The sequence below is a fragment of the Hipposideros armiger genome, unplaced genomic scaffold (assembly GCF_001890085.2).
Source record: "Hipposideros armiger isolate ML-2016 unplaced genomic scaffold, ASM189008v1 scaffold_108, whole genome shotgun sequence".
Classification (NCBI taxonomy): Eukaryota; Metazoa; Chordata; class Mammalia; order Chiroptera; family Hipposideridae; genus Hipposideros; species Hipposideros armiger.
In genome coordinates this window covers 1,274,497-1,287,661 of record NW_017731458.1, presented here as the reverse complement: position 1 = coordinate 1,287,661, position 13,165 = coordinate 1,274,497, and the positions used below count along the sequence as shown (strand labels likewise).

The 13,165-nt window shown below is 34.8% G+C and overlaps 1 protein-coding gene across 6 annotated transcripts in view; it reads left to right on the top strand.

Annotated features, from left to right (window-relative positions):
• RHOT1 (ras homolog family member T1) overlaps positions 1-13,165 on the top strand; it is a 62,953-nt gene that overhangs the window by 33,084 nt on the left and 16,704 nt on the right. For all 6 annotated transcript variants that reach the window (XM_019647065.1, XM_019647063.1, XM_019647064.1 and 3 more), the window contains 10 exons: positions 2,122-2,220; positions 2,762-2,870; positions 3,627-3,747; positions 5,902-5,986; positions 6,349-6,494; positions 7,472-7,572; positions 8,721-8,851; positions 9,617-9,700; positions 11,241-11,360; positions 12,360-12,562. In XM_019647065.1, the coding sequence (XP_019502610.1) occupies positions 2,122-2,220; positions 2,762-2,870; positions 3,627-3,747; positions 5,902-5,986; positions 6,349-6,494; positions 7,472-7,572; positions 8,721-8,851; positions 9,617-9,700; positions 11,241-11,360; positions 12,360-12,562 (1,199 nt within the window). The remainder of the gene's footprint in view (positions 1-2,121; positions 2,221-2,761; positions 2,871-3,626; positions 3,748-5,901; positions 5,987-6,348; positions 6,495-7,471; positions 7,573-8,720; positions 8,852-9,616; positions 9,701-11,240; positions 11,361-12,359; positions 12,563-13,165) is intronic.

The window sequence follows — 13,165 nt, the reverse complement described above, 5'->3', positions numbered from 1 at the left end:
ATATATATATCACTGTTTATTTTTATTCAAATTTTTTAATGTAGCTTTTTATAATCTGAGGATAAACCACTTGCACAAAACCAAGTTATTTTTAGATTCTATTTTTTACATCATTCTAGTTTTTGCTACTTTTTGAAACATTTAGGTTAGTATATAACAGATCTTTAAAAGGAAAGCAAATAAAATATAACAATGTAATCTTTATTAGTCTTGAATATCTAGTGTTAGGATCACATTTATAGAAGCAATATCTTACCATTATTTTTTTTAATCTCACTCTTAATTGTAGATGTTATAAGTTATGGTCCATTTAGAACTCTATTATAAAGGAAGCCCCTTCCAATGATATCTAAATGTTTGACCTTTTTTTCTTAGTTCTTTCTAATCTCTTTACATATTAGGTTGTATCTTTTTCTCACTATAGCAAATTGCTTTCCTAGAGTCCTCATTTAAAACAGGAAAAAAAAAAGGGGGATTGTCTATATGTTTGAGAAAATAACTGTTGCCTATTTTTTTTTTAAAAGATTTCATTGGGGAATTGGGGGAGGGGAACAGCGTTGGGGAATCAGGGAAGGGGAGCAGACAAGTTGCTGTCCTTTTGTTCTTTGGTCTAGTTGCAGAGGACGTCGCTTCACTGGCCCATGTTGGTATTATCATTGCGCTCTTCCAGAATGTGGCAATCGGTCACCAGCCTCTGGACGGCCGCTCACTGCAGCTCTTGGCAGCTCACAACGGCTGCCAGCTGCTCACGCTGGCTCCTGGCCACTCACAGTAGCCTGTGGTAGCCCACTGCAGCCCTGTTCCAGGTCGAGCTGTTGTTCACCACCTTAACTGTAGAAGGCAGTGTCACTGGCCCTAATGTGGGATCCAAATCGGGGCCCTACTGCTCAGAGCTGGCGTCCCAAGCCAACTCCTAACCAACGCGCCACTTGGCTGGCCCAATTGTTGCCTATTTTTTAAAAAATTGTTTTCTGCATTTGAGTTTGATAGCATGATCAAAACTCATCATTGCAATTTGCTCTGGATAGCCATATCACTGAAGTTAATAAATACACATTTTCTCACTTTGGCATCTAATTCCTGTGATTCAGATGTGTTCATAAGAGATCTTCTAATGTGTACAGTGTTCAAAGATCTTCCTGAAAGTGTTATTTTCTCATAATTGTTGACAGTGATTATTGTATAGCAATTATACAAATTAGAAGCTTGCAGGTCCTTATTTTAAATAGTCAAATATTTCTTCTAGCCATTAGAAATCCTAAAACAAATATTAAGAAAGTTGTCAAAATACATTTCCAGCAGCATTACTTATAAAAGTTTTACAGAGTCACAAAAGGCAAGATTCTTTTTCAAATGTAAGTAGTTCTTATCTGATAATAAGAAGTTAATGAAAGGTTTTTACACTTACCAGCCAGTGCTGTTTTGTCACCTTTTTGTGAATAAGCATGTTTTATTTCCCAGCTTTGGTGTGCACACACATATGACAGATCAAAATGTTTAATCCCCTTCTATTTCCAGAAGGTTGAAGGTCAAAAATCAGCAGTTGATTATACCTCAATAAAACTGAAATAAAAAAAAAAAATCCGGAAGTTGGGAAGGAACGCCCTTAGTTTCATAAATCCACTGGAATTCTTTATGGAAAGGGGGAGGGCATAAATAAATATTTCTTCTTTCTATGACTAGAAGAATGATCTCTAAAGATGAACTTCTCTTTTGCCTATCTTTGGAGGATTCGTGGTCTTGAGGGGAGAGTTTGACCATTCCAAATATCGGTTCTCATTTTTTTTTATTTTAGCTGAGCCATCCTGCCACCTGTTGGCGGCTCAGCGGCAGCTCAGCTCTGGCCGGGCATGGATTGAACCGCTGTTGCTCAGAGCTCGCACTCTTGAATGAGCTCTTAACAAACTGAACCACTCGGCCAACCCGGTCCTCATTTTCTTAAAAAGGTTTGAGCACAAAAGTAAATGGCTTTGCTCTAGTTCATTTTTCATGTTGGTTGTATTTGATGTTATGTAGTTGACAGAACAATCAGAATTATTCTTCGCCTTACTTATGAAAATCATATTTAAAAATTTCAACTATTTAAATTAAAACAATTGTTTCTTTCCTCGATGATTATAGATGAAACCAGCCTGTATAAAAGCCCTTACTCGTATATTTAAAATATCCGATCAAGATAATGATGGTACTCTCAATGATGCTGAACTCAACTTCTTTCAGGTAACCCTCTTCTTTTTCAGACATTTGCATGTCTTGGTGGGTTGTTTGTTTGTTTGTTTGTTTGTTTGTTTTTTGGCTAAGAAAAGCTATATAAATTAATTACCTTAAACAGTGATATGTTGATAAACTTATGTTTCTTTCATGTAAATCTATCACATCAAGCTACTTAAGTCTTATAAAACTCTTATGCAGAGGAATCGAGAAGACCCTTTGTCAGTGTTATTTCATGGGACACAGTGGGTGTATTGAGGGTGACTTGAAGTCTGAATTCTAAATTATTTTTCTTTCTTGGTTTTGTATAACAGCTACACAAAGAGCTCTGTGTTTTAGAAATGCAGTGGGGAGAGTAGGGAAAGTTTCTTTCCTTCTAAGTGTGACATGTTTTACAAAAATAATACAAGGCAGAGACTATCCTAATTCAGAATTTATTTGTTTGCATCTTTTTGATTCAATATCACTTTGTAGATTAATGTTTTGTATATATTATTTATGGTTTTAATGCTAGTTTTTAAAGAAATTTTTTCCTTTTTATTTTTGCTAGAGAATTTGTTTCAACACTCCATTAGCTCCTCAAGCTCTGGAAGATGTCAAGAATGTAGTCAGAAAACATATAAGTGATGGTGTGGCTGATAGTGGATTGACACTGAAAGGTAGGTAAATGGTGTATTTCCCCTTTTTGAACTTAATATTTTCAAAATTTGGCAGAAAGTGAAGGTCTTATAGCATTGTTCATACTTTAAGGAAATGTTAGTATTTACTCATATGCCTAAAATCTAACCTGGATATGTAAGAGTTGGAAGAGACAGGCCATTGGTGGCGATAGTTATCCTTGCTGTCAGCGTAAATTAGAGGTAGGGAAATTGGTTGGATCTCAGGAATTCAGGGGTCCATTTGAGGGAAAGAGACTTTTGGAACAGATTATCTTAAAATCCTTCCTACTCATAAGCATCCTTTAAATAGAAATTATTTTTAGGGCAGACATTTTGTCTGTCAGTCAAATTTACCGAGTACAGAATGTTCCCTATAGAATGTGTGATAGAACCACAGTGAAATAAGAAATGAAATTGAAAACCAGAATTTTGCATTGTAGAAATAAACACAAAAATCTATAAAATAATTTCCTTTGTTTTTGTCATACGACTGTGAATGTTGAGATGTGTTTTTGGCTCTTTCATCCATCTAGTGCCATCTCTTGCTGACCTGGGTGTATATGTGAAATGATTCTGAAATCATCTCTGTTTTTATTGAGACACTGTGAATTTGGTTTCGATTTGATCTTCAATATGCAAAACTAGTATGCATGTTCATGAATGTAGCTCTTGCCATTATGTGTTACATGCTTTTGTCCCGTGTGACTCTGTACCCTTTTTCGCATTAACTGTATTTACTAATGTATTTTATTTCAGGTTTTCTTTTTTTACACACACTTTTTATCCAGAGAGGGAGACATGAAACTACTTGGACTGTGCTTCGACGATTTGGTTATGATGATGATCTGGATTTGACACCAGAATATTTATTCCCTTTGTATGTACATTTTGACTTTCTAATTGATTTCACTTGCCAAGTATTTAAAAATTTTGTTTACCACATAGTTAGGTAGGCTTTGGGGTACTCAGGAATAATTAAGATTTATAGAGAGGTTTAGGGCAGGGTTTCTCAACATTGGCACCTTTGACATTTTGAACTGGGTAAGTCTTTGTTGTAGAATCTGTCCCATGCAGTATCGGATGTTTAGCACATCCTTAGATGCCAGGAACACCTTCTCCCCCAGTTGAGACAACTGAAAATGTCTAGCAGCTATAGAAATACCATATGTTCCCTCAGGAGCGAAATCATCCCCAGTTGAAAGCCACTGATTTATAGCATGGCTCAAACTTTTCCTTTTGCTTTCGTGAAGAATACAAGTATCTTTTTAAATTCATTTTGCTGAGGAAGGAGATAAAAGATGCTAATCAAACTTGTTTTTAGATTCAAGAGATGAGAAATATATTGGTTAGCATTTCTCTTTTCTTTTCATTAGTCCTTCTCCTTCCTAAGATTTATAGCCTATTCCTAGCTCAGGATAAAATAAGTATTTTTCCTAAACAACCTATCTTCTTGTGGTTATTTTGTAAGTCCTGTTTGTCACCCCAAAACAGGAGACTGCCTTGCCCTAGGATGCCTCTCCTGTAACCCAGGGAAGTGACTTCCCAAGATTTGGCCTTTGAGGCTTCAGCCTTTCTTCTTCCTTTTTCAGTGGCACGTTATCTTCACACTGTCCTTTTTTTTATTTCAGCAGAGCACCCCTAGCTAGCCATGTAACGGTTCAGAAAGACTTCGTTGTTGTTCTCTCCTTCCCCATCACCAAGGAAGCAAAGTTCTTTCTGCTCGGATTCCTGGGCTATTCATTAGTTCTAGGTTGAAACTCTCTTATCAAAGTTATTAAATCTTGGCTCAAGTACTTTTCTAGATTTTTCAATAAATATATATTGAATGATTGAATTTGTCCCAGGGCCTTTTCACCAAGCTTTCTTTTCTGTGCCATTTATGTGGGTAGATAAATCCTACAGGAAGCTGCTTATTACTTTCTTAAGTATGACAGGGAGGAAACTGTATCTCTTAAGGCTTTGTGGCTTACACTAATACCTCTCTCAATTTCTTTATGCTCTCTGTCTTGGATTTTCTGCAAAATAGCCCCTTAGAGCCACCACTTGAATCTTTCTAGCTGTCTTATTAAACTCTCTGCCTCTGTCCTTCACGCTGCTGCTAGATTAATAGCTGTATAAATACAGATTTGTCCATGTCACTCCCCTTCAAGATAGGATAAAGCCCAAGCTTCTTAACATGGTACACAAGGTCATTGGTGATCTGCTTTGCTCATGCTCACTCCCTGCCTTCGTTCTAGAAGTAAATACGCAACTATTTATAGTCCACCAATCGTGTTGTTTCCTACTCCAGGCTTTTGCCCATGTTATTTTCACTGTCTCTCTTCCTCTCCCGTCAATCTAATTAATGCCTCTTACCTTTCAAGTCTCAATTCAGATGACAGTGTCTCTCAGCAGTGCTGACTGACACCTTCCTACTCCCAGGCCAAAGATACTTCCTTTCCTGTGGGCTCCGCCAGCATCCTTATCTTACCCATAGTCAGCACTTGTCTCAATCTGTTGAGATAGTGAAATTACCTGTTTTGTGGTGTATCTCCCACTTGAATATGGTTTGTTAGAGGTAGGGAAACTGTTCTGTTTTTGTGTCCTTACTACCTAGTTCAGTGCATTTGATAAATGTTCATTGAACTGAATTTAGGGTGGGTCAAAAAGGCCAAATCCAACAGAAATAACATCTCTTCACATCATGTTCAACTCATTATAATGTTGACATAGTTGTGACTTGTAATTTGTTTATATAGAAAGAACAAACCCGTTACAGTTTAATCAGCATTATTTGTAAAATTTGTATTTCAACCTGGCCCTCAGATATTTAAGAAAACTTGACATGTCAACTCAAAATGAGTATTATTAGGACTCTTGAGGATTACCATGTGACTAGTGACTTTCCCTGGGAAAACCTAAATGACTCCAGCAAAGATATTTTGTAAACGGTGTTATCTTACAAAAAGACTTGTTCCAGTTTTATATTCATTTCTTAAATTTTAATATTTTATTAATGATTTGTTTTACTCTTAAATTTTTTCATCAACAGGCTAAAAATACCTCCTGATTGCACTACTGAATTAAATCATCATGCATATTTGTTTCTCCAGAGCACCTTTGACAAGCATGATTTGGTAAGCTTTCAGCTGCAGTTTTCCATGAGATATGATAAAATATTTTTCTGTAAATGATTTAACTGTTTCCTTAGCTATGGGGTGCTCAGCCAAAAATTGCTCAAACTCTCTTAAGTTAAACTAACAAAAATGCTTTCTTTTATTTATTTACTTTTCTTTTCTCAAGATGAAGTTTAGTTTCTGATAGATTCTTGCACAGGTTTTCATGTATACATGTAAGGAATTTTCTTGATAAAATGTAAAATTTCTTTTCATGTGTTAGTTTTTAGAAGCACACCTTTACTAGACTAGGGGGTGTTTGTGTTTGTGAATTACTCTCTTAGATATCTAAACATTATATATATTTCCTTGTGTATCTTCAGGATAGAGACTGTGCTTTGTCACCTGATGAGCTTAAAGATTTGTTTAAAGTTTTTCCGTACATACCTTGGGGGCCAGATGTGAATAACACAGTTTGTACAAATGAAAGAGGCTGGATAACCTACCAGGGATTCCTTTCCCAGTGGACGTGAGTATAGAGCTCACCTGCTTTCCTCTAGAGTTACCGCTAGTTTCACATCACGGTGCATTACATTCATCATTTTGTAAGTTTTTTAGATCTTACGAAGTGCTCCATACATAGTAAGCAGGATTTATAGTGCTGCTTCAATCTCTAAGATGAACTTTAGATGTTTAATAAATTTGTCAGGAGGGAATGTGTTTGCTTTTGGACGATGTACAGGGAAACAGTAATGAGTCTTACATCAAAAGTGAGCTGAATTTTAACACTTTTTTGATTAAGGGAATTGGAACCATCATTGCTATTGCTCAATTCTTGCACGTTCAGAACATGGGGAGAGCATATTTTACTTGACACCGAAGACTAAATTTGAGGGTATTTTTCGTTTGTTTTTAATGCACTTAGTGAGGGTTTGTCTATCGTCTGGGTGCAGCATAGCTGACATTGTACCTCGAGTGCTAAGGAAATGCTCTGGTCGTGTCTGAGGACGTAATTACTTTAGTCTTGGTGAGACTAACTTTCTTAACACCAGAATCTATTCTTTTTTTCAAATTGTAAAAAAGGCTAGCTAATATCAGTACCTTTCAGATATTTTTGCTCCTTTCACAAACCTTTTCAGATTTAATTATCATTAAGTTCTCAACTAGCCAACATTTATAGTATGCTATGTAACTTGGGAAGCAGGTTATATAAAAAATCCCTGCTCTGGATTTTACCAGCAGCTCACTTCTCATCTGTGTGGCCTTGCTCTCTCTGGGCCGGTGGAGTAGATACTGGAATCCCCCACATCTTGCATTTTCCTCCCTTCGCTGCTGTAAGAATGGCAGCATAGGAAAAACCGTGGGTTTTGGGGTGCATGGAAAATGAAAGCAGTCTGACAAAACTTACCTGGGCCTGGTGGTAAAACTATTTGAGCTGTTGGAATTTTTTTTTCTATAAATGTTCATTGAGGAACTTTGCACATTTTAAACTCATCCCTTTACTAGGCTCACGACCTATTTAGATGTACAGCGGTGCCTGGAGTATTTGGGCTACTTAGGCTATTCAATATTGACTGAACAAGAGTCTCAAGCTTCAGCCATTACAGGTAAGTGTCTGAATACTAATTAGTAAAAAGAAATTAGAAAAATTTGTTACGATTTCAGTTTCATATGTAAAAAGTGTGAAAACCTATCTTCACTAGTCCTCCATGTCTGCATTCTTTTTTACCCTGTGATTTGTTTTCTTTTGATAATTTCTTTTTAGTTGAGATGCTTGATTTTATTGTTTATCAAAAGAGAAAGAGTATAGGGTTTACTTCCAATTTACTCCTGAGGTTACTCCACTGATGAAAATCAGGGAGGACTATGGGCATTGAAAGTATAGTTTGTCCTGTGTTTTAATTTTCTTTAAACATTAAAAACAATGCCTATTAACACATGATCCTGGTATGGAATTAATTGTACATCTCTCAACTTTTTAACCTTTTCCACATTAGTAAATCTTTCTCAGGTCTTGTAATTCTTGCCAAGCAACGTGTTCCACTTACAGAAAACCCATAAGTATGGAAAGAGCGAATTAGAGAACTGATATTTCAAGAATTTCGTATATCCGAATTGGTGGGGGAAATGCCATATCTTACAGGAAGCCCCAGCACAAGAAGACAGCCAATCTTAAATTGACAAAGCAAGTGCGCTTTAAGTACTGAACCAGTTACACAGTATTCAGCATCAAAGAGTAAGAAACTCATTGATAGCCAGCATGAGGACCTTTCACTCTTTTACAGATTTACATTTGAAAGGCCGGTATCCCCAGAGTACATATCTCTTTACCATTTATAGATCCAGGAGAGTGCAGATTTGAGAGAGCATCTTTTAGTTTATAACTTGTTATGACAGTAATTTATCGCAGAAAAAAATAGATGGGATATAATGTTGGCTATTTTCATGCAATTTTCATTCATGTTTAGGATATCATTTTTGAATGAAAATGTACTACTTATGATGAAATAAATATCATTTGGTTACTAGAAGTTCACTTCACAGTGAAATTCAGAAGTGCTTTTTTTCCATTAAGTGAGGCCTTTCTGTGTTATATTTAATTCTTTATTTTACATACAGCTTGACTATTGTACAGTATGTTTATTGATCAAACACTTCATAAAAGTGATAAATAGCAGTGCCCTATTTTGCAGAAGGAGAAATGGAGGCTCAGTGAGTCTAAGTGGTATATAATTAGTTTCTTTTTTCTTTCTAGTAACAAGAGATAAAAAGATAGACCTTCAGAAAAAACAGACCCAAAGAAATGTGTTCAGATGTAATGTAATTGGGATGAAAAACTGTGGTAAAAGTGGAGTTCTTCAGGCTCTTCTTGGAAGAAACTTAATGGTGAGAGTTTTCAGAAAATAGAACTTTATTCAACAAATTTTTATAGTCACAAGTTTACATAATTTTTTATAGCCATTAACCTTTTTAGCTGATTATTAGAACTTAGTGATCTATGTACTGGGTTGTCGGAAAAGTCATGACGCTTTTTGCAACGAAAAACAGAAAAAATACATCATGACTTTTCCGACAACGCATATAAATAGTAAAGTACAATCTCAAGTGTAACAATAATTCTATTGAACTGGCTTTATCTTTTTATTGATTTATCATTTTATTGATGTTAGCTATCATTTGTCCTATTTTTAAACCAGTGTTTAGGTGGGGATTAAATGAATACACATGTGAAAGCCCTAACATAGTGTTTGGCATCAAGTAAATGGATAGTAAATACTTTGAATTGAATACTGAAATCTGAGTACTGCCTCCAGTAAGGAGATTGACGTATTTTCTGATGAGTCTCATATCAGGTGAAATTATAGAATAATGAGAATTACCAGCAGGTGACTCTGGAATACAATTTCAATAAAATCGTGTACTTTTCAGCCACTGCTTTCACTTTGTGCAGAGCAAATGCATCTTTTGTCTTAGACCTTAAGACCTAAGAAACGTAAAATCAATATCCCTTTGTTCTGATCAATAATACATGGTGTATGGAAGAATGCCCTTTTATTTATGACATACCCACAACATATGCAGAGTGTATGTATTGATGACAGCTAGTTACTGTAATTTCTTACTGTAAATTTTGGGATTTTTGGTTTTCAGAGGCAAAAGAAAATTCGTGATGATCATAAATCATACTATGCGATTAACACTGTTTATGTATATGGACAAGAGAAATACTTATTGGTAAGTAATTCTCTGGCATATAAAGATTATTAATAGGTATATTTTTTAAAGACTCTTTGAAAACATAATTTGGTTTAATTTAATGGCTGTATGTAGAGCTATTGTGTGATTTTTTTTTCACCTAGTTTATTTATTGAAATTAATTTTACTTCCCTTGTCATGTATGGTGATTACATAGGTGTAGCTATAAGTAAAAATTCATCTATTTGTGTGTTTAATTGTATGTTATACCACAATAAGAAAGTAAAAAAAGAAAAAGTTAACTTCTCTTTACTCTTTATTCTAATTTTATTTAAAAAAATTATGTTCTCTACAGTTAATTAGAATTAATATGAAAACGTTAGTGGTAGTGTCTATAATCTGAATCGAGTTTTATCTGTTTATCAGAGAGGAGTATAGTTAACAAATGTGTTAGCCTAAGAAATGAATAAGAGAAGGGTGTGACTGAAAAGATACTATGAAATACAGTAGAAAGAGATTATATGTTCTCCTTCCATCCAGTTCGATTTCAGTATGAACCCTGTTGCACCATTGATTAGCTGTGTGACTCAGGCAAGTGGCTTACTCTCTCTGAGCCTGAGTTTCTTACTGTTAGCTAATATTACACGCTCCTAACAAATAATAGGTACTACAAAAAGTGTATTCCCTCTCTTTTTCTTTTTGGAAATAGTTTATTCTACCAAACAAATGATCACATTGAGTTTTATACATATTTTACTCTTTATGATAAAAGTTCCTTGTCAGTTTCTTACTATACTTTACCTGCTTTTCCTATAAGTATAGCTGTACTTACTGTGTACCCAGTAAATATTGCTGGATGTTTTCCTGTTTTTATTCTTACACTGTTCTTTGTAAATTGATATCTTTCATGTCTGAATATTCATGCTATAATAGTGTTTTATTTGTAACACATTGAGTCACTTCTGACTCTACACTTACCCTTTCTTCTCAACAAAGATTCACTATCTTACATAACTCAGTGCTGAATTTTACTCTCGTTAGATCATTGTCATATGATAGATGGGATATTTCTTTAAAAATTTTATAGTGAACATTGAAAAATGTATGCAGTAGAGCAAAATGACCTTGATAAAAAGTTCTTTGCTTTGTGTTTTTGATTGGTGGGGAGAAAAGGTAGTGTGGTAGAAAGAAAATAGACTTGGAATTATATCTGAGTTCAAATTTTGGTCTAATGACTTTTTAGATGTGTTGTTATCTTAGGCAGTTGGCTTAATTTCTTTAACCTGTCTTCTTATCTATAGAATAGAAAGAATACAGGTGAAGGGCCTGCCTAGCACACTTTAATCACTCGTTAAACGTTAGCTTCTGTAGAATCTTAATCACCATTTTTAATCCACAAAATCAGAAGCTACTTGTTTATCCATATTTCCCACTTCTATAAATGGTCTGAAAATTTATGCGTAACTAGTATTTTTAATTAGGAAGTTATAATAAGTGAAGCAAGTAATAAAATATCATGACTAATTATACATCAATATTATGATACGTATGTGTCTTATTATCTTTTTCTTTTTGCAAGTTGCACGATATCTCAGAATCGGAATTTCTAACTGAGGCTGAGATCATTTGTGATGTTGTGTGCCTGGTATATGATGTCAGTAACCCTAAATCCTTTGAATACTGTGCCAGGATTTTTAAGGTTTGTTGGTCTATAACTAAGTTTAACTTTGTATGTAATTTAATGGAATTGTAATTGTAGTTATATGGTGCTTTCTAACCAGAGAAATGCAAGAAAATGATTTGTGGAACTTTTAAAAAATACACACATCTGTGTCCTGTCCCTAAAAGGTTTTATTCTGAGGTGGTAACGTCCCAGACATCTATATTTTTTAAAACATTTTTTTTCCATACATGACTGATTTGCATTCCTGGTTAAGAACCTTTGTACTAATGGAAGATCTTCATGCCTGTTAGGAGTGCACATGGATTATATATTGCCAGTTACACCAAGAATAGTAATAGAGCAAGGGGAAAAACCAAAGGCTTGAAAAGTTATCAGTCACTTTGAGATGATCAGCGAGATTCAATAGGAGTAAAAACTATGTACAAAGGAATTTATTCTAGCATTGTTTTTAATAGCAAAAAACTGGAAATAATTCAAATATCTAACCATAGGAGGATAGTTTACCAAATGAAGATAAAATAATCCAGTGAACTATTAAGCAGCCATGATAAATACGGTTTTGAATTCTAAAAACATGGAAGATCCAGGATTATATTTTTAAATATTTATGTCCAGCATGACTGCCACTATAGAAACATATATATAAATGCACGTGCTTAAGGTCTAGAGGTAATATGAAAAAATGAAAATAGTATGCTTTAGGATAGAGGAATTTAGGTGGATTTCTTCTTATTTCAAAATGTTGTGTCTTTTTAATAAATGTTTTGGTTTTTTTTTATTGTATTGAATCTGAAGAAGCGTTATAAACTTATATTGTTACCAGCGTTAGGAAAGTGGCCCTGGTCTTGCTATGAGACAGACCTGGACCACTGCCAATCTTTGCCTCTTAGTTTACTCACTCTTTGAAACTGTTGATGCTTTGCCTATTCAAAGGAAAATTTTAGTGCACATTTAATTAAACGGAATAATTTTTGAACTTGTCATCCGATTTTTGTTTCATTTTTTATTCCACAGCAACACTTTATGGACAGCAGAATACCTTGCTTAATCGTAGCTGCAAAGTCAGACCTGCATGAGGTTAAACAAGAATATAGTATTTCACCTACTGATTTCTGCAGGAAACACAAAATGCCTCCACCACAAGCCTTCACTTGCAATACTGCTGATGCACCCAGTAAAGATATCTTTATTAAATTGACAACAATGGCCATGTACCCGTAAGTACTTGCTCTGCCATCATTTTCTTGTTGCATGTTTCATGATAACATTGCATGCCATTATTGGCCACGAGAGTGCAGCCTTTGTCACATAGAAGTTGTTCAGCAACAGAAAGAGACTTTGTAATGAGAAGGTACACATTTGAGTAAACACAAGTTTGGTTTGGGTGCCATAATAAAATTATATAAACCGTACCTCTGACAGTATTTCTGTGCTTTTGAGCAGACTGTGACTATCTTAGTAGGATAGTACAGGAAAACTCAGCCCCCACCCAGCATAAAAAAATGTCTTACTGCAATAAAATGCACTTGGCACATGTTGCTTGATGCTTATAAGGCATTTCCGTATGAACAAAAAGTTCCTTTTTATGTTTTTCCTTTGATTAAGTGACTGAGTATGTGAAGGATTCTAAAATCTTTTATGAATTTATGTTTAAATTATGGGTATGTTTGAGTTCGGGACATAGTGTCTTTTTTAAGTGCTGTAAAAAATAGTTACAATTGGAATTTCTGCTATATAAATGTTTTACACTGTGTCATGAGCCACAAGTTTTATGTACATTTATTGTATACCTATACGTGCGTATGCACAAGCACATAACT